Genomic DNA, 26,729 nt, shown 5'->3' with positions numbered 1-26,729 from the left:
ATTTCTTGTCCAGCATCACATTGTTTATTTAGAAAATGCATTTGCACCAATTTGTGCTGTCTGAAAAAGAGGTGTGTTCAGGCACAATATTTTTTTAAGGAGGGGAAAATAGACTGTGCCATAGACCAACTCAAACCTGGTCTAAAGTCTATAGTCAATGGCGCAATATATTTTTTGCTATTAATTAATTGAACAATCATGCCAATACACACATACACATTATATATATATATATATATATATATATATATATATATATATATATATATATATATATATATATATATATATATATAAACTGACTCATCACACGGAGCTTTGTAGGATTCCTGCCTGTCCCGTAGATGATCAGCTTGCGCTTTAACTTCGCGCATGAGCAGATCGGTTTCTTCGCTTGAGAAGCGTTCAGCTTTTCCGTCAACAAATTCTGCCATGTAAATAGCGATCCGCCATTGCACGAGCGCATCTAGCTCTTAAAGGGAAGGGGAGATGAATGTTATGCCCATTACTCATTAAGAGAATAGGGACAACCCATTCCAAAAATGCAACCGGGCGCACGGAACATTTTTCCGTTGTTAAAATAGCAAAAGTGGATTTGGATCTGCACCGTGCGCTTTACACTTTGCGTTTAGACCGTTAAGATAGGGCCTGAAGAGCTCTTTTTGTAAAATTGAAAATGTATTTACGGTAACTTCTGATGAAGGTAATGCCTCCTTGTTGAATAAAAACATATCTTACTGTATCATACTGTTTATGGTTTCATATAATATATATGAATTTAACAGCAATTATTTGTAGGGTAATGATTAAATAAAATGTAATTTAACAGTAAAAGTAACAGTGATTGATAAAATATCTGAACCAGCAACACACACAGCACAAAATGAGGTATCAAATGAGGTATTAAAATTGTATAATCATTTATTCACCGTTTCGTTGATCCAAACCTGTATTCTTTTCATTTCACTGTGGTATAAAACAATAAAGCAGATATTATATTCAAACGTTTTTGGGTCCCATTGACTTCGTATGGTCTATAAATACAATGGAAGTCAATGGGAACTGAAACTTATTGGTTATTAACATATTTATTTTATGTTCCACAGAGGAAATAAACTCGCATAGGTTTGGTACGACGTGATTGTAAATGATGACAGAATTGTAATTTTTGGGTGAACTATTCCTTTAATGTATTCATATTTATGTGCTGACCAGTCAGACTTCACACACAATTTTAGTCTGTACAAAAGTAAAACTAAACATCACTCCCATTAAGATAAACACAGACGTCTTACTGGAAATTAATGTGGCGTCCCAACGTACAGTGTGTTCAGCTCCAGCCTTATAATTTCCAAGCCCATATCAAATTAACTATTAACAAATACAATGTGTGTGATCTAACTGCTGGGAATTTTATTAGTTAATATTGTTAATGTTTATTAGAGTATTATTATTCAGCTGTATAAAAACTAGTAAAATATTATCCTTCCTTCTGTTTCTGTGTGTATCTTTACAGATACAGAGCCAGAAAGCAAAGTATAAAGCTACAAACTCTCTCTGTTTTCTTAAGGTCATTTGAAGTCATTTTTACAAATAGAGAAAAAAAGTGGCATTAGTATATCAACGGAAAAAATACGTCCAGACACACTTAGTCTTATAAAAGTCACTTCAATAGAGGTTCAACTTTAGGCTGGTTAGGAATGAGGAATGCGGTGCTGGAATAATAAACTGAAATATATATCCTGGTTTTGTGGCTCATCTTCACAATTTGTCTGGGTTTGGAGAAGGGGGAACTGGAAAAACAAGCTCCTGCTACTGTAGCTGCAGCCCTGTGGACAGGCACAAGCTGTGCCCATGTTTGCCGAAACCAAGAGAAACGCTGTCAGTCAAGAAACCGTTCCTCTGTGAATGAGAATGAGTGCATCACGTACTGGCCTGAGTGTTAGGAGTGACATTTATAGTGGAAAATAACAGGGTTTCTGTGGAAAAGGCTTCATATGGCGGGAAACCCCAGACAAACAGAAGTGTCCACTCTTACACCAGTCAGCTTTGATAACTGATTCATAAAAAAATTACTTTTATGAAGTGGTTCTTTTAAAAGAGTCAATCGGGAAGATTCATAATTTATTAAAGGTTTGAATTGGCAACAGTGAATCATTCAGAACCATTATACTCCCTCACTGAATCATGAGTCATTCTTTGGTTATTTCGTATTCAAAAGGTTTTTGTGATTTTTGTCATTTTTTGTCATTTACAGTAGTTTTTAACATGTCCATATAATTGTTTATAAATTTTTATATTTATAGTCAAACTAATTTTAAATTGTTGAATAAAATAATTTGTAAACCGTATTTTAGCTGATATTTATTTTACAGAATTTTTTCTTTTCCCATTTTTATGGTTTTAGTTATACTAAATTAAAATGAGAAATTCTGCCGTGCCAACTAGCTAATAAATATATTTTAATTCGGCTATCAACTATAATAACCCTATAACATTATTTTGCTATTGCAATTAATTATTAAGTGGTAATAACATTTTGAGAAAGGCTCAAAATAACCTTCCAGAACATTCTCGTTCACCAATCCTGGCTGGTGGCATGATCTTCCCACCCCTATCCGGAATGCTGAATCCTTGACAATTTTCAAGCGACAGCTAAAAACTCATCTCTTCCAAAGCTACTTTACTTCATCATAAACAAAAAATAAAAATAATAACTTTCTCTTTAGTTTTTATTTATTTAGCATTTCCTGTGTCTGTTTGCCTCTTAAAGAAGAATTGCTTTATGTATCCCCCAGTTGTAAGTCGTTTTGGATAAAATCATCTTCAAAATGACAATGTAAAATGATCACGATCGGCCCAGCGTTAAATTCCCTCAGGTGCGTGATTTCACATCGAGCAGCTGTTACTACAAGGAGCCATAACTGAGAAGATGCGCAAATCCACTTCATTTTCAGTGTTTATTTGCGCATCTTCTCAGTTAACAGCTGCTCTATGTGAAATGACGCATCTGATGGAATTTAAACCGCTGATTAGAGAACCGGCTTTACTGACGAGATGCTCATTAAAGATCGGCCGATCTTGATCGGGGCAGCCCTACTTTTGATTAAATAAAAGCAAAATTTGCTTTAAGTTGTCTGCTGTTTGTACTTATTGTTTTCCTTAAGTAGGGGGGAAAATCGGACAAAAATCGGAAATAGAATAAAAAAAATAAAAAAAATTCGGAGATTTTATTTTTAGGCCATATCGCCCAGCCCTAACAAAAACATTTACGTTTTTAACAAAAATTCTTGTTTTACATATGAGATCCGGTTGTAAGGTTAAATCAACTTTGATTTTGTCTCCAAAGTACATCTAGGTTGGAAACACTAACACAAAGCACTCACCCAGTGTGCAGAGAAGTAAACCCCCACATAGGATCCCTCCAGGGCACTGCTGTCTGTCGTCTGTCGGTTGTTCCTGAGCAAGGGCCCAGCCACCACCTCTGCAAAGGGCTTCGGCCCCCAGGGGAACTCCAGGCCTGCAGGATGGGAGGGAGAAGAGCAGAGGCAGAACTCTGATTACTGTCACACAATCCTCCTTTCACTGCCAGCACAGCACATGCATATGTCATTCACATATTTATAATACACACAAATCTCTCCTCTGGATCCTGGTGGCACAGGGCTATCAAACGCTACAACAGATGTGAATCGATGTTAATGCGAGATGGAAGTTTCATTTCAAATACTGCACCAGAAATTTGGGAGTTGGCGTTGACCCTCTATTTCTCCTGAATATTACATAACCATTTAAAAATGTCTACCATCATTTGCAACCAATTTAGACATTTGACAGAACCCAATTTCATGACTGAATCAATCAGATTCCTGAATTAATCAGTCTGATTTGCCAACAGGAACAGGATTTCTTCACTTTAAAGAACAGAAATGATGATTCATTCACCCCTCTGGTTTTCAAAGTCAATTCACTGAATCAATCACTTTTCAGAATTCAGATAAGATAAATGAATTCATTTACTGATCTGGTTCTAAACAAATCAATTACTAAGAATTATTGATAAATTAGTCTGATTTGCATACAGGACCAATATGTTTACTGAAAAGAACCAGTACAATCATAATTCAGTCAGAAGGATTGAAATCAGGGAAATAAGTTGTGTGGACAAGTTATGTGGACCACGTTCCTGATGCTTTTCCATGTTTTTTGCGCCATTTTGGAGCTTAACAACATGGCCACAGGACAGTAGTGTCTTTACTCTTTCTTACTGACGTTATTAGTCCAAAAGGACAAAAGTGCAGGGCTGCTACTGGGCTTTGAAACTCCCACACATCGTCCACCCAGGGCCTTTTGTTATGGCAAGGGCCCCTTCCAACCCTCTGCCCTCTGAACCTGCTCCTGTACTGGCTACTGTGCACATACTCCCCGTCCATACATGCTTTCAAACAAAAGATCTTGACTGTCATCACACAGAAAGCAGAGTCATCAATCCTGCGTGGCAGTGTTTGAGAATTGCACTGTGCTTCATGAATCACTGAGTTAATTTTTCACTTCTACTGCTGTAAACTTTTGGCGGCGAGGCTCATTAAACTGAGGAAGTGAATTCATCATGTTGATCAGTTGACAAATTCCACCACAAGAATATTTTTAAGAAAACATAGTGGCTCCCTGCCTTTCAAGGCAAATAAAATCCCTTTCTTTCACCTGCAGAAAGTTGCATGACACCACTCAAGCGAGGCGAGGGCTATCAAACGCCTGGAGCTCTCCAAATACTGCTGCCTTACAGTGAAGAGCAGTGAAGGACAACCAAGTCAAGTGTGCACTGTGAGTTCCTGAGCATGTGAAAGTCAAGTTAAACGGAGAGTTCACCTCAAAATTAATGATTTACTCACCCTCATGTTGTTCCAAACTTGTATAACTTTCTTCTGTGGAACGCAAAAGCAGTAGTTTTGGAGAATTTTCACACAGGTTGTTTCCACTATGTAGTAATGTTAATAATGTAGTCAGATTCATGAATGAATCGCTCAGATTTGTTTGTATTAAAAAGAACTGGCTCATGTGAATGAATCAAACTCACTGAGTCAATGATTTGGTCATTGTTCTTGAGTTGACTGCTCAAATTGTGGTGTGTTAATCACAGTAAGGTTTAACTTCAGAAGTCTTGGAATAGATGGAGTGCATTCACACCAGACGTGAATGAAGCATTAAGTGTGAGTGATTTACATGTTAAGTCAATGCAAAGACACAAATAGACATCCTGCGATGCGACTTGCGTGAATTAGGCGGCGCGAATGACGTGACTTAGCACACAGAGAATTAAGCATTTCAGATATTTTGACGTGTGCAATGTATGATTCGCACAAATCTCACAAGATGAAAAATCTGAACTTTGGCGTAAATTTGCCCCACGTAAACCAATCAGGAGCTTGCTCTAGTAGTGACGCAAGCTCAATGTAGCAAATCCAAAACAACAATGGAGGGATTATATTTTATATAATTTTATATGTATTTTATATATTTACCACAAAGGACACTTCAGAGCCAGTGGAAAATGTCAGAAAAACTAGTCGAGACTGCTCACGTTGGTTACATGAGCACTGAGCTCCTGCTGATCGTGTGAGGCTGATCGTCTCCAAAATTAGTGAAACACATTTTTATGACATGATAATAGTAATATTTTGAAAATTTTCTGAATAAATCGTGGTTGAAATCACTATGCTGCATGAACCCAAATGGCAGAAGCCCATCCAATGATGCGAATTTGCAACTGTTGTGAAGTGAGTTTCAATCGTGAATGAAGCAAGTAAACTCAAAATGTTCAAGCGTCCAACTACCCACGAATAGCGCAATTTATTGGCGCAAGTTGTATCTAGTGTGAACACCCACCGTAAGGACCACTTTTATGGTGCTTTTTGGTCTAACAAAGAGAGTTCCTAGTGACTTGTGCGGTCCACTATATTTTTCTAAGATGTTAGGCTGTCATTTTAAGAACTACTGTGACCAGATCACTGTGTCATTGAATTGACTCAAGAACTGATAAGTCAGATTCACAAACATATCCCTTAAGCCTGATTCCTGAACCTGAAGAATCAATATCAATCATGAACTCAAAACAACCAATAGTTCACAGATCCAATTTACTCAAGACTCCATTTACACGTATTTGTTTAGCAGGCACTTTTATCTAAAGTGACTTACAAATGAGTAATATCAAGAAGAATGTGTGCATCCAAAGTTGCAAATTTAACAAAATTGGAATATCGCATAAAACATTTGCAAATAAGGTGCTTTTTTCATCCAGTGAGTCAAAAAGAAATAAAATAGCCACTTCATGATAAAATGGCCCTAAATATCACTAAGAAAAGAATGAGAAGCCACTGGATATAATACTTTTCATATGTAGTAAATTACTAAATTACTTGCGCAGTATCTTGAATGATACTGTTCAACGAGGTCGGTCTGCTGGGAAGTCAAGTTATCTCATCTTATCACATGACTTTTTGTTATGCGTATTGAGGAATTTATTCTGTAAATGTTTTTTCATCATAGTTTATGCACATTTTTTTTCTTCAAATCAATTATTGCAAGTGTCTTTATGCATTTTTTTTTAGAATTAAAGTGCATATTGGTGTTTCTACCCAGTATTAGCAATTTGACTTTTTTTATTGCCTATGTTTAGCATAAACAATAACTTTTTTTGCACTAATTAGTAGGGGTGTAACGATACGCGTATTCGTATTGAACCGTTCGGTACGACGCTTTCGGTTCGGTACGCGGTACGCATTATGTATACCGAACGGTTCGTTGGAGTAATTAATTATATTTGAAAAAAAAAAAAAAAAGAGAGAGAAAGAAATATAATGATATGCGTTCAACAAGGTAGCCCAATAACCCAAACAACGTAACAGGCAACGCCCCTGACACTCCCGAAGAAGAAAAAAACACCATCTTATATGTTTATGTTAGGCTACTCAGCAGGCGCTCGCTCACTCAGTACGCGCTGAAGGCTCGTTGCAAAATAGCCAATGCGTTTAACAGACTAGAAATGAGAAGATCCTCCAATAACCAACAGGTCTGGTGTTTGGGTGCACTTTGGATTCCCTTTAAGCTATAATGGTGATGGCAAGAGAGTGGTGGATAAAAAAACAACGGTATGTCGCATCTGCAACATGACAGGGTACACCAGCGGGATTACAAAAAAAAAAAAAAAAAAACAGCGGGAATATCTGGGATATATGCGTCAGTACTATCTGGGAAAAGACGAAAAAAAGGAGAAACATGCACGCAGCAAACTATCCCTGCAGCATTTAGAAACTATAGCTTACAGGGAATCTAACCCAAACACCAGACCTGTTGGTTATTTTAGGATCTTATATTTCTGGTCTGTTAAATGCATTAGACATTTTGCAACGAGCCTTCAGCGCGTGCTGAGTGAGCGAGCGCCTTAGGGGCCGTTCACATATCGTGCCTAAAAACGCATGGAAAACGCTAAGCGCGTCTTTCTCCTCCTTTCCAAAGCGCTCGGGCAGAAGCACTCATGAGGCGTCTGTCTTTGCTAAGCAACAATGACGTGCTCTCTCCATGAGACGCGGAAATTTCAGCGAAGGATAAATGGATTTGCAGCTCTAAAAATCGCTTGCAGTAGCTCTGCTACTGAATTTATTTCAAAATTGCAATCCATATACAACTATGATCAGCTGTTCCTTCATCTTGGCTGAGCTCTCAACGTTCTCAGCTCTCAACCGAACCGAACCGTGACATCAGTGTATCGTATCGAACCGAACCGTGAATTTTGTGAACCGTTACACCCCTACTAATTAGTTTGTCCACAAGGTGGTTATGGCTTCGTACACTGTGTGCTCACCTCGCACAAGGGAGTAAAAAAAGAAACGCAAGAGACAAAACAACAACAGCAATATATTCCTTGATGAACAACAACTGCAGATGCTCACATTGACAAGTGCGTTTAGAGATGCTCGCAACTAATACAAAAACATTCTATCGTCATAATTTCTGAAAATAAATAGCGCAGACACTGGACAAAAATGAAACATTCTAGTGCAAATCTCAAATCATTGTGTTTGTGCACGTTATTAAATGGAGTATATTTTGAAAGGCTATTCATTCCATTGCTTTCACAATACTTGCGCGTCAAAAGTTAAGTATACCTTTGGCTTTAGAATATATAACACAACTTTTATGGTTCATCTTTTGTGTTTTTGTGCCATTTCTGAAGCTTAAACTTTAAAGCACAGATACAGTATTTGTGAAGAGTCTTTAAATATTTCTCCTTTCGTGTTCAACAATGTGGGCAAGTGAATAGGAACTGAGCATTCATTTTTTGGGTGAGCTTTCCTTTAAACCCCTCTGGAGACTGAGTGGGTGAAAAACTGAAGCCTAGTACTCACCTTTTGGATCATCTTTAACTACAAGCAGGCCGTTCCTACACACCACCTTCCCGGTGGCAGCATCGATGAACACCAGAGAAGGAATACTCGTCACCTTGTACTTGTTCCAAAGCTTCATCTACAAAAAGAAAAGACAGACATTGACTGAGATGAGAGACTGGGAATCAAAAGGAAAATGACTAAAAGAATAAGGAGGAGTGGGAATGTTTGAGTTGAAGAGAAACGGCATGATTCATCTCAGCTCATTCCTCTTTTTGCCTTTTTAACCATTAGAGATACAATCAATCCTTTCCCATCTTTATACAGTCCACGTGAGGCTTAAAAATAGGCTATGAAACAAGCGGTCGAGTTTAAACGTTTTCCTCTCGCTCTGAAGAATAAAGAGACTCAGAAATGTGGGGAGTTGAATTAAGTGCTATCTGCAGCAAAGGCGAGCCGGCGAAGAATTATCTAAAGGCCCGAATCAAACATCTACAGGACTGATTCAACTTTAAAAAGACTGGCATCTGAGGAAATTCGAGGGAAGCGCTTTTTCTTTCTGTAGTCGAAGTGAAGCCGTGGCACACAAGCTAAAAAGTCAGCGATTAAACCTGACTTGCTTGTGTAGTCTCACGGCTGTGGACACCACTGCCGTCTTCATCCTTTTCTGGGTTAGAACAAGCCTGGTAAATTATTCACAGCACGTGGACGTGTGAAGGTCTAATAGATGAAAGACACCTATGAAAGTGAACTACAGTAACTGCAGTGGACTGATGCGAAACTTATGAAACACAGGTGCTACGGACATGAAGGATTTTCAGTCGCTGGGGTATATTTTTAGCAATAGCCAAAATAAAATAAGTAAAATAATACAGCCTTACTGTGGTTTCAGTTAAAAATATACCTTGAGTGTAAAGTTGAATGTTAAATGTGGAGGAATAAAGCAGGGGAGGTTCAGATTCCTGCACTGCTTGATCAAAGTCTTTTATGCATAGCTGATGAAATGTTTTCACCGGAGAAGAGTTTAGATGTGAACAGGCAGTCAAAGAGTGTTCCTCTGTTTGTTTAAGCCTGAAGAATTGTGTCCAGACAAGGACTCCAACACAAACCTACAGCGCTGCCATAGTCAACAGCGCTCAACTCTCTCAATCACTGGCCCGTCTGCACTCAGATTTCTCACTCTGGCCTGAAGCGTACACGGCCTACGAGGTTAAAGGGCACTAAGTGTGAACGGATCAAGTATCAACACTGCTGCTTACCTTTCACACACCTGTGACTCTTACACAGCTGTGAGTTTGGGCTAAGAGATCTCAGTGAGTCGCGAGAGGGGCAATGAGGAAGCTTGCCCGCAGGCTGTGAGACAGCTGTATGAGTGACTGGATGGGGAAGACAGGTAATATGAAATAAAAGACAGCTCCATGTCAACGGCTGCCCCACAGTTCAGTGAGAAAAAAAAAAAAAAAACAACAACTTCACAGTCTGAACCTGATGAAAACAGCCAATTAAAGAAGGATTTGAACAGTGATGAATGCTGACATGTTTTACAGGTCCAAGTGTTTCTTTAAGAAATTGGCAGATAAACAAGAATGTTTAAAAAAAGGGGGGGGGGGGGGGACAGTCTCGTTTTAAATGTGCACTTGTTGATGCTTAAAAAAAAAAAAATATATATATATATATATATAAAACAATTAAAATATATCAACTGTTAAGTTAAAATAAATATAAAAATACACAAAAATAAAAAACATTAAATAAATTAATAAAAAATACAATTTTAAATAGAATAATAAATAAATACACAAAGCAAGTGTTCATAAAAAAATAATTGTTTAAAAAAGTAAAAACAAAACAATAAAAACCACATAAACTTAAATATATATATATATATATATATATATATATATATATATATTTAAATTACAAAAAGCAATAAAAAATCTAAAATAAAATAAAAATATAAAATAAAATATAAATTTAAAAATTAAATGTTTTTAACTAAGATAAAACATTTTTTATTAAATATTAAATAAAGTAATAAACAGTACAAATAAATAATGCTCAAAAATTTAAAATTGGTCCATAAAATTACCAGAATAGATTAAAGTGATGTAAAAACATTCAAAAAATGACTTAATCCTACATAAATTACATACGTCTCAACTGCATTTCTCTCAAGCAACATTTTCTTTCTGTGTACACCTGCATATTCACAAAATATCACCGAAACACCTACACTCCGCAGCAAGAAAAGAATCACAGCGCAAAGAAAAAATGAAAATGAGCAAAGGAACCAAAGACATTCAGCTCTCACAAGCAAATGACGACTTAAAGCATTTCTGACATCTGTATTCAGTTCTGTTTCAGAGCGGCAAAGCCTGGCAAACTGAGATCATTAAACTAGAGAGTTTCACTGTTCATCTGATTAGCATAACAGTGCAGGGGATGATGGTCTGTAATCTCAGCGTCTGCATCACCTGCATTCATCAGTCACCGTTACACTCGCATCAGTAGCGGCTTCTCAAAATAATGATGATTTATTGCAAATTACGTCCAATTACCTTTTATTTTGCGCAGGTGCAATTTGAGTTTCCATTGCAAGTGATGCAGAAAGAATCATGCGATGGTTCCTATGACATTGTGATGACAGGCTTTCGGGGAACTCGATTCGCTCATTTAAAAATCTCAGCTATCTGCATATTTTCTTTTCTTTAAAGGACCTTGTTATTAATTTTTGGATTTGTATGTAATGGCAACATTTACACAGACTCTCCGGAGGGCTGCAGACTCATTTGGAAAGCTCTGTTTCTGAAAACTCATGATGGACGGATGATGAAATACAGCAGATTTAATTTCACACCAGCAACAATAACGGCCTCAGAGACGTGCCATTGGCAGAAACAACAAACATTCATGACAGCCATCATTAATAACCTTTGCATACAGCCATTCAAGTTGGTTCTGTACTTTACTCTGAGCAAAGCCTTCAATGCGCCAATATTCCCTGCTGCGACCATTTAACAACCACAGTGGACATTAACTATACATTACATTCACTCAAACAAAACACAGGCTGAGCGCAGGCCATTTGTTCAACCACAAATGGATCAAACATGCCTGGGTAGTTATGAAAGAAGCTCTTTCTTCTTTGAGAATGTGAACTCTTATTTTTAGAGCGGTTAAGGTTTTTGTTTGCATGGTGAAATAATTATGACAGTTAAACACAGGCCCCATTAGCCTATACTGATTCTGAAAAGGTGGATGCATTTAGAGAGGAAATTATGCAATTTTTTAATATAACTAACTCACAATCACAGTCATGTATGTGCATATTTTCACCATCCTCATATGATGAATGGGTAGAACTTATGTTGAATAATTAATCAACAAAACCTTTTCAAACCCCAAACCTGTGAGACTGATGCTTGTACCAAATGACAATGACAGTAACCGTTGTGGAGGGGTTCAGCTTTTCTCTATGCAGAGCCAATCCTGTGTCAAGTGTTTTTCACTTCCTGTAGCTACCAAACTCCCTCTTCACCCTCGGCCTTCTGTGGTCTCCAGTAAAAAAAAAGCACCTGTCTGCCAATGGGCTTTAAGAGCAATGCACGTGACTCCAACACCAGCCAGCAGAGTCCTGCTGAGCCCGCTCGACTGGAAGATATTCCGGCAGTCATCGTCCCTTTCACCTCCCATCGTTAGATCTGTGACTCTGAGCGGATCTGCTTTCATCAGAGGGGCATGTGCCAAGTGGAAGCGCCACAGTTTGAGAAAACACCCACTATACAATGCAGGCAAGAAAAGAAACACATGTACAGTGATCAGCCTGTCATCAAGAGAAAGACAACGCACAGGCGTTTTTGGCAAACACTTAATAGGATGCACTGGAGCACAACAGCGTTAGACAAAAAGCTTGAATTGCAATTCATCCCGGAGTGCTTCCACAGAGCATTGTGGAAACCGTGACCTAGTTGACACCGTATTGGTTTCATGGAATTCATAGATCGAGGCCAAAGTGTTGTCAGGTTTCTGGCAGGATGCCTTCGGAAACGAGGACTCCCAACCTTTAATCCTCTTATTAATAATCTACATCAAATAAAGAGTAAAAATGTAAACAGTGAAAATGGGATTTCAATAATTGCGCTATTGACAACAGGATTTTTTGATGCGGTGACCTCAAAAAGACTATTAGCAGACTCCACCAAAGCTGATAATGTGTACCTTACAGAAGTAGAGACCATCCTGTCTCTTTGAGTTTTTTTTTTTAGAGGAATCATAAGCCTCAGACCCAAACTCACGAGTCCTACATGTACTGCAAATATCATTATGACCTAGTAATGCAAATTAAAGGCATTTAAAGGCATGCCCACTCTAAAAGTGACTGTAGAGTAGATATCCTCTTTCTCTGTTCTCCGGATCTGAATGTGCCCACAGGCCTACCGAAGAAGATCTTGCTGTCTCTTCTAACAAATGAATCTTGCTTTCAGTGTTTTTCTTTTATTTTTATTGTAGAGCATGCCTGCAGGCATCTGAATCTCTATTTATAAAAAACAAAACAAAAAAATACATTAAATTAAAATTAATAAAATAAAATATTATTATTATTATTATTTTACAGCATGCATTACCCTCAGTTAAAGTTGATATAATTTACTCAAACAAGGTAGCGCTGGAAAACAACCGTGCTATTAAAGCATGTGGTTCACGTGCAAACATGTAAGTAAGCAAGTAGAAAGCTTGTTATCCTTTAAAGATAATATGTCCACTCAATATAATTATTACTCAAATGAACACAGAGACCTCGATAATTTGTACACAATGACAGTAACAATCAATGGATAGTGTTCGAGTATAAATGGGTCATTTTGAGTAGAAAATTAACTTCAGAAAAAACAGTGTAAATACAACTCAAAAACAGTGAAAATGTTAACCTTTTTAATTATTCATGCCCCAGTGCATGATAGGAAAAAATGGGATTATAACTTTTGATATTTACTTAAAGAATCCTGGTACACATAAACAATTCCAAGTAATATATGCTCATAATTTAAAACTAATTTCTATAAGCTTGAATTGAGTAGTAATATAGAATTTACTTTCCTGAACTCATTTAATGTAGAAATTACATTTGTTTTTTATGGAGTATTTACTTCATCACAAAATAATTTTTATCAGTGTGCCTGCAGGCACCTGATTAAAAAAAACTATCTACAAAAATTAAATATCTACATTAAAAACCTGTTAACTGCACGTTACCTTCCTATATACAGTAAAACATATTAGATTTAAGGGAATAATACTAATACACGAATAATATACAAAATAAGTGCTTAAGTAAAAATTATGATTAGTACTTTATACTTACGTATTATATATAACTATAAAGTATAACTAAAAACTAAAAGTCATGTTTCTTCTTATTTTTATTATTCCATCCTTTACATTATGGTTTTACAATTTGTGATATTTGTTATTTAGTTTGTTAGCTAGTGTTAAAGGAAAAGTAACTTCATAATGAATATTAATGATATTAATAATATAACAATTATATATAATATATATAAATTGTAGTTATATAATATTCATGTATTTACCACTTGCATCCTTGTGGTATTTATCAAGAAAGCAAATTTGATTTAATTAGGCAAGTATACTACAATAAATCAGTTAATGAAATCGAGTTACGTAATGTAAAATATATGGACACTATAACTGCAATCCATAATGCCTGAAAATCTATTATAAATTTAACCAAATTGTTTTTTTCACAATGCAATGTGGTGCACTGACACCAGAAACGAGTCACTTCCCTTCTGAAGAGGACTGAGAGATATTTCCTCTGGCCTCAAACCTCTGCCTCTGCAAAGTGAAATAACATGTTGCATTTCATTTAGCAAAGCAGCGTCGCTCTGATGGCAGAATAAGAGTCAAATACCAGCCTGGATAGGGTCGGTTTCATAGTTCGAAAAAAGAGAGAGATGCTTTGGAACAGTATGTACATTTCACATCTCAGAGAGGAAATGTACTTCCTCTCTGATGAGCATAGCAGGCCTCTCTCGCTGGCATTCACTACATCACAAAAAGCTGTGACGCCTTTTTGTCCTCAATTTTGAGGGACGAATCACAATTCTAAGAAACCGATTCCTTGAACAGGTCCATTTACCCCACAACCGCTGGTAAGACGCAGCTTGATATTGTTGCATCAAATTTAAAGGCTAAAATATTGATTGGCCCATCTGTTAGCGGGTTCAGCCATTTTACACACCGGCAACAGGGCTGTGCAGAGACCTCTGGAGGGGCAGGTCCTCAAAGTAATAAAAGAGGTACATGAAAAACAGCTTTTATTAGGGCTGTGCTCCTTGCTGATAAGTGTATCGAAACGGATGCTTCTGTATTGATAGAGCAGCAAATTGTGATGCAGTTTTGAAAAAGAAACCCAGAACCGAAAAATATCATTTTAAGTTTAAAAGTTAAATAATTTTTTTCTTTGTACCTCTAGAAATGGAATAATTTCAAATAGAATTTTATTCTAATCCTGTTTAAGCCTGTTTTACCAGTGCTGTGATAATTATTTACATAAGGCACTATGTTTTTTTAAAATAAATACTGTAATAATAATAGTTAAAAGTATGAATAGTTTTTATCCTTAAGAAATAAACGATGTGCAAATCCGGCGTCAAACTGGGCCTTGTTTGTAAAACAAGCATCTTCGAAATGCAGGGAACAAACACAAACACTTGCACAACTCCATTGATGCTCTGTAAAAATAAACTCCATCCACTGGTCCCTTGATGTTTTTCTTTTTTTTTGGTAATCTGTGCAGGGTTGTCTTGCCCTGGCAACCAAAAACATGTCTTTTGTGACATTTCGCGACGCTCTCACTCTGATCAGTGAATGTCTGTTGTGCTCTCAGTGCCCAGCTATACAGGAGCGCGTGCTCTTCCGGGAGAAGTGCCCTTAGGACCCATATAAGGAAATTCCGCTCCATCTAACGTCAAACAGACGTTAGATCCGTATTCAAAATGAGGTGATGTGACTCAGGAGCACTCAACACTCTCATACAGTGCATGTTTCATTCATACATGAAGCTGGAGGGCGCTCTTGCGCAGAAAGTCCAAAACATAGAACTCAGACTCATAGAAGTAAAAAATATTCAAAATATTTAAATAATTTTGAATAGCCATTCAGATTTTGTGTATTCGCTATGATGTTCATCACAGTGCCAAATATTTTAATATTTAGACTAAATAGGCCTTTTTTTTCAAACTTTTTTTTTTTATTTCATTTTAATCTGGACCACAACATGCTTCAGATACTGTTTGAAAGCGTTTTGATTCTTTATTGTTATTAGGGCGTCATTAGTTAACACTAGTTAATTCATTAGTTAACATAAGCTGCCAATGAAAAATCATTCTGAACATTCATTCATTTTAAGCATTTCCATTAAGTTGTTAAAATAAAAAATATTATTAATCCTGTTATACTGTATTATGACCATTAATCACAACAGGAAAATTTGATACCGGCATATCCCTAACTCTGTCTTTAGTTGATAATATTACAGTTGATCAAAATCTCTGGAAGTCTGACCATGACATAATACCTTTTGAGGATTGGCATGGACAGTAACCAGAGAAAGTAAAGCACATTTCTTCTCTGATATGCTATACTCCTCCAGCCCTGAATGGTAGAAATATAAGAGAGCTGAAGGAAGATGACATCATGGTCAGCCAAACAGCAACTTCAACAACGGTTGATATTTTATCAGAAAGTACACAAGCTTACACGAAACCTACAGACTTCACCCAACCAAAATAATAAGCGAGGAATCAAGACTTGGACTGTCAAAGAAAACCAAAAACAAACATAGTTATCAAAAATGACTATTGCTACTAATATGTTCTAAATATAATTATAAATATAATTTTTTAATTCCTCTTTTAACAGTCTTCAGTGGATTTATGGAGAACGTTCTTTATTTGGCAAATTAATTTTATTAACTTTACTTGGCAAAAAAACATTTAATGAATGTTTGTTATGGGTATTTTCTTTTTCTTTCTTTCTCATTTCTTGATGTATAATGATATACATTGTCAAATAAACAGAAATAAATTAATAAAATTACGATTATTGCTAATTAGATCCATTTGATGATCATAGCCTCATGAATGTGGTCACATATGAAGAAATGTACTGTATTTTCCTGTCAATGGTACGCTTTCTGCAGTTCTGTATTAAATGTTTTATCTTCATAGCAAAACCATTTTATAGCAAAACTTTCTACATTAAATAAAAACCATGAACCATCACGGTGTTACAACTTGGTTTGCTAGTCAATTTGTTCTCTTGATTTAATTGCCTAGTATTTTTAATGCTTATTCTATGTTTTTTATATATCTGCTACATTACTACATCTGTTTTACTTGTATTATTTTCCAGTCTGTCTGCACTGACAATATAATAATTAATTTAGTGTACCAATTAATTCTGTGTAGTTAGTGAAAATTTTTGAAAGTGAGTTAGCAGTTTTTTTATCTCTTCAAACAGAAAGCAAACTGTCCACACCCTTTCTTCTGCCTTACTCACACGCAGTAAACACTTAATATGTGCAGATAAGAGTGATGCATTACGAACTTATAACTGCTTTTATGAACATCATTCTGAATTATTCAACTGCCCCTGAAATGAGCAGGTAAGAGTAATTACTTACATTTAATGAGACTATAAATGAAAAAAACTGCTTGTTAAAAATTCTGTCAAGCTCACTATTATTTTATTTTTGTTCATTATTCATAAATGATCAATTTATAAAAATAATTTTGATTTTGTGTAAATACAATTGCTTGCACAACGTAGTCTGCACAAGATATAAAGACATTTTTTATGTTCTTTATCATTATTTATTCAAGTCTTTTAATATTCGTAAGTCATGAGAATTTGATTTTATGGTTTAATTCCTAAACAGGCATATGGATTTAAAAATGGCACTAGTATTCATTTACATACTTGTGCACTTACACTGGAGCTGCACAGTAGATCTATGTGAAGAAGATCTAGACTGCAGAACCTTAGATGTGTATGACAAATCCATGACAGCAATCCCTGAAAAACTAAAAGATGGAGTCAAAGAAATATTTTTTGTACACAGTCAGATTCCTGTGATATCAAAAGGAGTTTTTTCTAAAAACCCTCAAATAAAGAAAATCGAATTTCTTGGTACTTCAACTCACTCTGTAGAGGTTGGAGCCTTTGAGGGGTTGCCTGATATCACGACCATTGAGATATCTGGCACAAACGTGACAGCATTACCTGTGGGTGTTTTTAAGGATCTCAACAATCTTCAAAAACTTGTTTTAAAAAGAAACAAAATACAGAGCCTTGATAAAGGGTTATTTGATGATTTAAAAAAGCTTCAGGAATTATATCTACATATGAATGAGATCAGTTTCATTGAGGACGGGACATTTGACAATTTAGAGAGTCTCTTGATTCTCCATCTTGCAAAAAACAACCTTAGATCCGTATCGACATCTCTTTTTTCCAATCTGAAGAGACTGCAAATTTTGAGGCTTCATGACAACCAGTTGACTGCTCTACCTGATGGGATTTTTGATAATCTCCCAGATTTGCAAGACATAGCCTTGCAACGCAACCAAATCTCCTTTATACAGCCAAATTTATTTCCACACAAAAGTCAATTAATAAAACTGTATTTGGACAGAAATCTTTTAACAGAACTGCAGCAAGATCTATTTGTTGGTTTCTCATCATTAAAGACTCTAACTCTGGACAACAATCAATTCAGCAGTCTTCCCAATACTCTTTTTGGAGAAATGCTCAGAATGACTGAATTACGTCTAAGCCATAACAATCTCACTCACTTACCAACTGCAGTTTTCAGTCCACTTAAGAATCTAAAGAAGTTAGACCTTTCCTCAAACCAGATTTCAATTATATCTCTAGACCTTTTTGAAGGTCTTGAGAAATTGACTGATCTGAATCTTCAAGATAACAATATGGAGTCATTAAAACAAGAGGACTTTAAAAAACTTGAGTCCCTTAAAACGCTCAGACTGGAAAATAATAAACTACAAAGCCTCCCTGGTGATGTTTTTGATGCTGTTCCAAAGCTCAGTAAACTGTACCTGGACAAGAACCCATGGAAGTGCGACTGTGACCTGTTGCCATTCTATGAATGGATGAAGAACAACAAGCTCAAGATTAAATCAAAAACTCCAGAAGTTTGCGAGTTTCCAACAAATCTGCTAAATCAATTAATCCTCTCTTTAACAGAAGAACAATTAATATGCCTCACACCTTCACCAAGTACCATCCCTCTCCTCACAAGTACTGCTCCCATGACCACGCTCCACACCACAACTGCTTCAACCACAAAGTTAACCTCGACAACAGCAGCGCCTACAACAACTACTGCTTTCCAGACGACAAGCACACCTACTCCAACAACAACACAGACAACCACCGCAGCACCAGTTCCTCAGGGGCAGGGGCGCTAATATTAAATGTGGCCAATCTAAAAAAAAAAAAATTATAGGTCAAAAGTCAGAATACATTACTATTTAATATAATTTTTTTATAAAAAGTCACTTATGGTCATCAAGCTTGAATTTATTTGATCACAATTTTAGTATACTTTAAAATGCATCTTATGCAATGCGGACATATTATCAACTTGTGACACTTTTTGTTTTTCAGGATTCTTTGATAAATATAAAGTTTTTAAAAAAGAACAAACTATTTAAAATATAAAACTTTTGGAACAATATACACAACCGTTTCAAAAGCTTGAGGTCAGAATTAATTTTTTTGAAAGAAATTTGTTTTTATTCAGCAAGGAGTTGTTAAATTGATAGAAACAGTGATTGTAAAGACTTATATTGTAAGAAAAAATCTCTATTTTGAATAAAAGCTGTTATTTTCAACTTTTCATATATCAATGAACCATAAAAAGTATAGCGGGTTAAAAAAAAAATATATATAAATAAATAAAGCAGCAAAACTCGTTCCAACGTTCACAATAAATCAGCATATTAGAATGATTTCTGAAGGATCATGTGACACTGAAGACTTGAGTAATGATGCTGAAAATTCAGCTTCGATCAACAATAAATTATTATACATGAGTACAATTTAAGTATTCTTTTAAATACAGTTTCTGTATTTTTTTGTTCAAATAAATAAAGGCTTGATGAGCATAAGACTTTAAAGCTGCATAATTATCAAAAATGGTCATATAATACAATTATATAATAAAAGTATTTTCACGTTACCATTTCGCCAGCCTACATTTAACATAATATGCCTGTAGGTGGCACTTAGGCTTCATTAACATTGATCGTTTCATGAAATAGTAAATGTTGTACTATACAAAAATATAAGTGAACTGAATACTGATCCCCATTATTGTGCTTTTGTAGTCATTTAGCATCCATTTTTTTCAGCGATGTAATTTGATTTATAAAATTAGGCAAACCGCAGATCCAGATCGCTCCACAAATGTAAACTCGTCGGTCCATGTAATTTTCAAAAGATTTATGAATAAGAACGGAAAATGAACACTCCATTTCTCATGACAAAAACAGGCAATGATGAATTATTTAATATTCTAAAATAATTAAAATCGACACACTAGATTTGATTATTGATGAAAAAAATATTGTTTAGTTTATTTTTTTCTTTCCGGCCACCCATAGACACTGAAAGAAGGTTTCCGAACAGAATGTTCAATATCAGTTGGTAAAGCGAAACCATAGATTGTAATGCACGCAACCTTAGCAATGCCTTAAATTGACAGATACACTGAAAAAAGTTTTTCAAGCAATACTTCATCCAATTAATAACTTTTTTCGATTTAATTGACCATTATTAGTTTTATTTTTCAAGTAATAGGCTATTTTTTTTTAGCTCAAAACATTGATAAATATAAATATTTTTCACTACGAGCTCAACTGTTGAATGTTATTTTTCACCATTTACCTTTTATCGCTCTTTCTTGTCCTCAAGAGACTGTTTGTGATCGGCAAAATTTTTTGTTTTTTTAAACAATGGGACATTTCTCATCCATTGGCTATTAAGTTTTCTCACACGCCTGCAGTGGACAAAACCACGCTTGAACCCTGCACCAGCGAGATCCACTGGGATTATTTTTGTATTTTCCATTTTCTTTTTCCCTCAATGTTTATGAGGAGTGTACCTTTTAAGTTAATTGTTCTCATAGCAGCCGCGATTGCAGCGGAGGAGAGACGATGGTTGCGCTAATATGGTGAGTGCAATCATTTAACGACCACGTTTAATAGACATGAAATAGTAAATGAATTAACCTTATAAATACAAAAACAGATTAATACACTTCTGTTCTATCTAGGTTCAGACCCCAAATAACAACCATCTTGTTTGGGAAGGAAGAAGAAATTGAAGAGATGCTTCAGAAGACTAAGTATGGCCCTCATAAATGTGAAAAGAGAGCACTGCTAACCTTATATTAACAGTATCTCCCAAATTCACAGGCCAGTCTCAGACTAAAATGCATGTTCAAGCTGTCTAAACTGAAAATATCTTGTACTGACACATCTTAAAATATGTCAGTGCCATTGTTGTGTCTCAAAATGCACACAAGTAAAGTTCTTAAGTTCATCACCAACCATTTTTACAGTAAACCAGGTATGTCTAAGAGCATTTATCCCATGTTGTATTTGTCATAATTACAAGATACCAACATGGAAAAAGCATTCATCTCCTTGTAGAACTATTACTGTAATCTGGCATGACTGCACCTGACTGCTCCAGATTAATATAGGCGTTGATAGTGTTCCCAAGGACATGAACAGCTTTAAGTAGAACATAGTGTGAATGCAGCATATGATCTTGAGTATTTGACAACAGCATTAACTGACTTAATAATGTCTTTATCAATGTGTTTCTCCCTCTGTTAGGATGAAGCTGACAAATCAGACTCCAGGAAGAATCCTCAGCGTTGATCAAGTCCACATCTAACCCATCTAGAGTGGGAATCCTGGAAGAAAACTTTGTATGAACCGACTGATCTCAGGCCTTTATTGTCCATTTTTTCAGACTGATTTATGCCCTGCACTTGGACGAAGTGTTTGAAAAGCTTTTTGTATTTTATTCAGCACGTAATATTCGACCTCGGAAAAGGTGAATTAGCACCTAAAATTCCGTGCTGCCAATACTGTGAACTCAGAGAGGAATAAAACCATATCGTTTTGATGCCGTTTGTTGCAAGTGAGATTAACTGTTTTTATGTTAGTTTGTTAAATTTGAGCCAATGAAAAATAGATAACTTGCCCTAAACAGTATTTTCTATGTCGAATATGAAAACTATAAAAATACATTTCTTAAATGAGAACTTTTGTTTTGATTAAATCAATTTTTTTTGTTTCGATCCAAAATATAACTTCAATTGATTGATTTTCTTCAACAAGAAAAATATACTTTGCCAAGGTTTTATATATATAATTTTTTTTAAAAGTTAAAAAATATAGATGTGAATCATTACCCTAAACCTTTTCAATTGGATGAATGAAACATTTCAGTGCAGGCTGTAAAAACAGAACATAACAGGGATTTACAGACTTCTGAGTGATTAACTACTGTTCTGTACACAATGTCATGTTAATTATCATTTAAATGCATTTTGTTTTATTGACCACAATATCATTGATATTTGTCTGAGAGGGGCTCTTTTTAATAATTTTGAAAAAGGGCAGGGGCTTGAACCACCAACCCCCCACCCCCACCCCTCTGCACGTGCCTGGCCGGCTAAATTGCTTTTGGATAGAGGGGTTTGGTTGCCATGGAAAACTTCCCAGTCAGGACAAGTCATAGAGTGGCAGGCACATTGTGGGATCCCGGGTAATAATTCAGTGATAAATGAATGATTTAGTGAGGAAAACAGGTGCCACAGTATCACAAGAGAGTTTAGAAGAGGGAAACAACAAAAAGAGACTGAGGGGAAAAAGTGAGATAGAGTGACACAGATGGAGACAATAATTTATTTATTTTTTTAAAGAGTGCGGGGTCTTCCTCCAGCTTTAGCCCTGGCCGTACAAAAGCTATATTCTGAAAGCAGGATTAATCCTGACTTGCGCTCTCTATGGCAGGGGTCTTGAGTGCAAGATTTTACTGGCTAAAAGCAGGGGATTGTAGGAGCGTAAAATGCCAGGCTTTACATGATCCGCAGCATTGTCTACGACAAATCCCATTTGCTACTGGGCCTCTGAGGAACAGGGTTAGAAGTCAAAGTGGTGTGGAGGTGCTTTCCATCCCCTGTGCCTTTACCAGGCCCAGAAATAATCAAAGCTCTAGCACTGAACTGCTTGCTAACTTTTGGTAGGAACATGCACAGAATTGGGGCTGTTCTTACACTCAGGCAAAGTATTGGCAACTAAGAGTCATTATTCAAAACACTGCAATGAGGACTGCATTACAAACATGCTTGTTTAAGCAACAACAAATACAAAATCTGCTGTGCATGGTAAAAGAAATCATATTTTATCAAAGTTAGAATGTGAATTTAAAGTTTGAATATGACTGTATTAAGTTTTTTTTTTAAGTTTTTTTATTATATATATTTTTAAGTATATTTATTATCACATTTCTGATGGCTCTATGATTACTCTGAAAATTGTCAAAATATTTTAGATAGTAATCTTTACATAATGTGTACATTGTACTATATAGCCATGTAACAATTAAAAAAAATACTTAAATATTATGATAAAAATACTTTATTATAATAAGTAATAATATTTATTTTGATCTTAGTGTATATCACAAACACTATGGAGCAGTAAATCATGCTATTACACAGCTCTTTGAAATGCTCGATTCTGATTGGTCAGTCTCAACATTCTGAAATCCGTTATCCCCCAATAATGAATTAAAGCATAAAAAGGTAAGATTTGAAAACCATTTTAACTCAATAACTATTTTAATCGCAACTTAATTATTTATTTGGTGGAAAGCTTTGTAATAAGGGGTATGACTGTACATTATCCCATAAAATGTTTGTCTTGTTTGAACTTGTTAATTTGTTTAGGCTCAAAGCCACTTGAAAGGGACGCTTTTTCTCGTGGAGGTTTTGAGTTTTCAGCTAATAAAATATTTCAACTCAATATTTCATATCCATTTATTTATCTATCTACCTATCAGGTATCCATGTAATAATTGGGCTAATGATATTGCAGAATAAACAGAGTGATAAAGAGATAATACAAGATCCAGATCACGCTGTCTGGAGTTTAATCTGCGATCAGTGGCTGAATGTAAATTATCCCATACTGTAGATGTCAGAACTGGTTTGGAACTGAAACCGTTTGCAACTGAGCACTTTTATCATCCTGCTATGGATGTTTAAGATGCAGAGAATGCAAGTACAGTCATCAGTAGCGGTTCACTTGTGTAAACCAGGACAGATTGTTTTCATACCAATTGAGAAATATCCTGGAGTCCACATGACCATTCTCCAGTTTTCACATGAACTTTGGTGCTTACTCAAATGGACTGTGAGGAAACAATGCAGTGTCAGCAGTGGCCCTTCCTTTGGGCACTTTCAGCTCTGAACATCTTCTGGTAGGGTAAACTGGCACAGCACCAACCAGACCAGACTGAGGCACAGAGCACAGCGGTCTGCATCACAATAACCCCCTCTCACGGCGAGGAGAGGTTCACTCAGAGAACGTTTTTCATAGCTGCTGCTTCCTGCTAACAGTGATTCACATCACAACTCTGCAGAAAAGGAAAGGCAATACTGTATGATGAGGTGGGTGGCAAAGACCCACAGAAACAAGAGCTTAAGCCTCCTACATGTTCATCCCCTTCAAGAACCAAGGAATCTAGAAGCTTCGCAGAAGAGGTTTATGAGGGGGTGGGATCATTCATTCCTTTCCCTCCTTTTGTCACCCCATCCTGAACTATCATTGAACACCCACTCAGTCACACTGGGAGGAAGAACAGAGAAAGGGAAAGAATGAGAGAGGCAGTGATTATGCACTTAAGCATTGCTGCACCACAAAGAATTCTCATCAGCTGCCCTCAATGCGATCACTCAGTGAAAACATCAGGTCTAATATCCTGCCACAGAGCCACTCGGACCGCCTGATGGGCATTAGGAAATTACGACCGCAAGAGCTATTGACACTGATTTGGGGTACTGGGGCTGATCCGACAGCAACCCATTGTGGCGTAGATGGCATGTGGATCTTACGTCTTAAACAAGAAACAAAAACGTATGGGTTCCCATGTCAGGAAACTTCCAAGAGAACAAGCTACTTCCAAAAATGACATACAGGAAGTGGTAAATGACACTTGGCAGAAAAGCGTCATATTGTTGGCATTCAAAATAAAAGTAAAAATCTAGTTTGAAAGTTCTTAAAAATGTACTTTGTGTTCATGTTGGTTTTGAAACTATTTAATAACATTTTTAATTTAATGATTATAAAAATGTAATGTAAAAAAAATACATAAAAAAATTCCTTAATTTTTTAAAAAATACATTTTTATACTTTTAATTAAAATTTTTTTTTTTTTTAACAGAAATATACAAATTTAAGACAAAAGATAATAATATGTACATCATAAAAATGTTTATTTATTTATACCTGTTTTCCATGTTAACATATTTTGTATAATATAATAAGTTAATATATCATCAATCATTGGAAATTGAAATTTTTTTATTTATTTTTTTTTTGACTGTACTGAATACTTCCTTTCTAAATCAAAGCATCAATTTAGGAAAATTGTCAAATTAATTATAATAATTGGGTGTCATGTCATTGACCCATCTCTACATAGTAGCACAGTTCTTGAGGAAACCCAAACACCCATCCATCTTAAAGAGACAGTTTTATTTTTAGGTTCCTCCCTAAATTCACTAAAGCTGAACATCTTCAGCATATGGGCTCTCTCAGACTCCCCAGGGCATTGTAAATCTCTGGAGTTTTTCGGTGGGCTGCACAGCTTCATAAAGCTATCATAGAAGCCTGACAGCAGGACAACTCCAAACCTTTGCCTCCAAGTGCTACTTCAGAGGAAACTGCAACAACATTATACTTCGACAAATGCTACTGACGGATGAATTAAGTGTTTCACACATCATATTTCTGACAATGTCATAAACTAGGCTACATCTTTATAATGTAAGACGATGAATCGTGTATGCTTTTAATGAGACCAGGGATGGTAACCGTGTGACTGTGGCATGTAGGAACACTATCTGTCTATTAACCCATTTCCTCTTCTCTTCTTTTGCTCATTAGAAAGCACATCTGTTTTCTGCAGCTGCAGGGTAACTGCTGATTCTGACCAGACTTTGTCTTATTTAATGCGTACAAACACGCCAATGTGCTTTCGCTCACCGATCCCAGAATAGCATTAAATGCTGTTACATCAGAAAAGCAGGGGCTGGGCATTTTCAGATCTGATTATACCGACAACTTTCATAGGGTTATTGGCTTACAGCACACTGAATTTCCAAATCATTAAACCCCTCAACCTCTTGACCTAGTTTTGACTCTGCTCAGGATGCCACATGCAAACGGACGTCTGCGTTGGGTAAGCAATGCTTAAAAAGTACCAAAGCAATGCTAAACGTCACTCAGAGAGATTTACGAGCATCAGTTGGTATATAAAGGAGCGAAGTGTTCAACATGCGTTATAAGAAGGATGTAGACAGCTGAGAGTCAGACTTTCAGGGTCACTTCGGCACACGGGGCAGCTGTTGGCCGGAAGACACAGTGGGCAGTGATGGGGGAGTGGTCAAAGGTCATTGCTAAAAAAGTGGTCGAAGGGATGGTCTGACCTTGAAACATACACACCAGTCACCTCCTCCATTGAACCCCTGCACTCCGGTGACCCACGAGTACCTGGAGAGTATGTAACTGAAGGCATCTTTAAATAAACAGCAGCCTTTGAAGATCAGCCGCCCTGTTCTGCACTCAGCTGTAAGAAGATCTACTGTTGAAGCAAATAGTCTTCATCAAGGAAACATGAGCAGCACTGAAATGTGCTTGAAAAGGGAGGAGATCAAGTGCAGCGTGGCATGGTGAAGACGGGCTCTCAGCGTGATGGACATCTCGTCACCTACAGCAGGGGTCAGAGGTCAGCAGCAGAGGGACGCCCAGGGAGACCAAGCACTGTAGGGCCATTACAATCATGAAAGTTTGGTTGATTTGGCTAATTGTGATTACAAATTATATCGTAAAATGAAAAAATATAGTTAAATTATTAATAACAAATTTTAATACATATTGTAAATAATAATAATAATAATAATAATAATAATAATAGGTCCCATGAAATCAG

At 36.2% G+C, this 26,729-nt stretch overlaps 2 protein-coding genes across 2 annotated transcripts in view; one reads left to right on the top strand and one right to left on the bottom strand.

The window, feature by feature from the left end:
• LOC128029341 (nucleoredoxin) overlaps positions 1 to 26,729 on the bottom strand; it is a 79,073-nt gene that overhangs the window by 9,716 nt on the left and 42,628 nt on the right. The window contains exons 2-3 of the mRNA XM_052617090.1: positions 8,409 to 8,526; positions 3,387 to 3,520 (exon numbers count right to left, since the gene is read on the bottom strand). Coding sequence (XP_052473050.1) covers positions 3,387 to 3,520; positions 8,409 to 8,526 — 252 coding nt within the window. The remainder of the gene's footprint in view (positions 1 to 3,386; positions 3,521 to 8,408; positions 8,527 to 26,729) is intronic.
• LOC128029340 (leucine-rich repeat-containing protein 15) lies at positions 16,932 to 23,539 on the top strand. The gene is made up of 4 exons (XM_052617089.1): positions 16,932 to 17,076; positions 17,350 to 20,667; positions 20,770 to 20,841; positions 21,338 to 23,539. The coding sequence occupies exons 1-2, from the start codon at positions 17,006 to 17,008 to the stop codon at positions 18,899 to 18,901; spliced, it is 1,623 nt and encodes a 540-aa protein (XP_052473049.1). The 5' UTR covers positions 16,932 to 17,005; the 3' UTR covers positions 18,902 to 20,667; positions 20,770 to 20,841; positions 21,338 to 23,539.

Source organism: Carassius gibelio, chromosome A15 (genome assembly GCF_023724105.1).
Source record: "Carassius gibelio isolate Cgi1373 ecotype wild population from Czech Republic chromosome A15, carGib1.2-hapl.c, whole genome shotgun sequence".
Classification (NCBI taxonomy): Eukaryota; Metazoa; Chordata; class Actinopteri; order Cypriniformes; family Cyprinidae; genus Carassius; species Carassius gibelio.
Note: the sequence above shows the minus strand (reverse complement) of the source record. Positions and strands in the feature narration are given on the sequence as shown.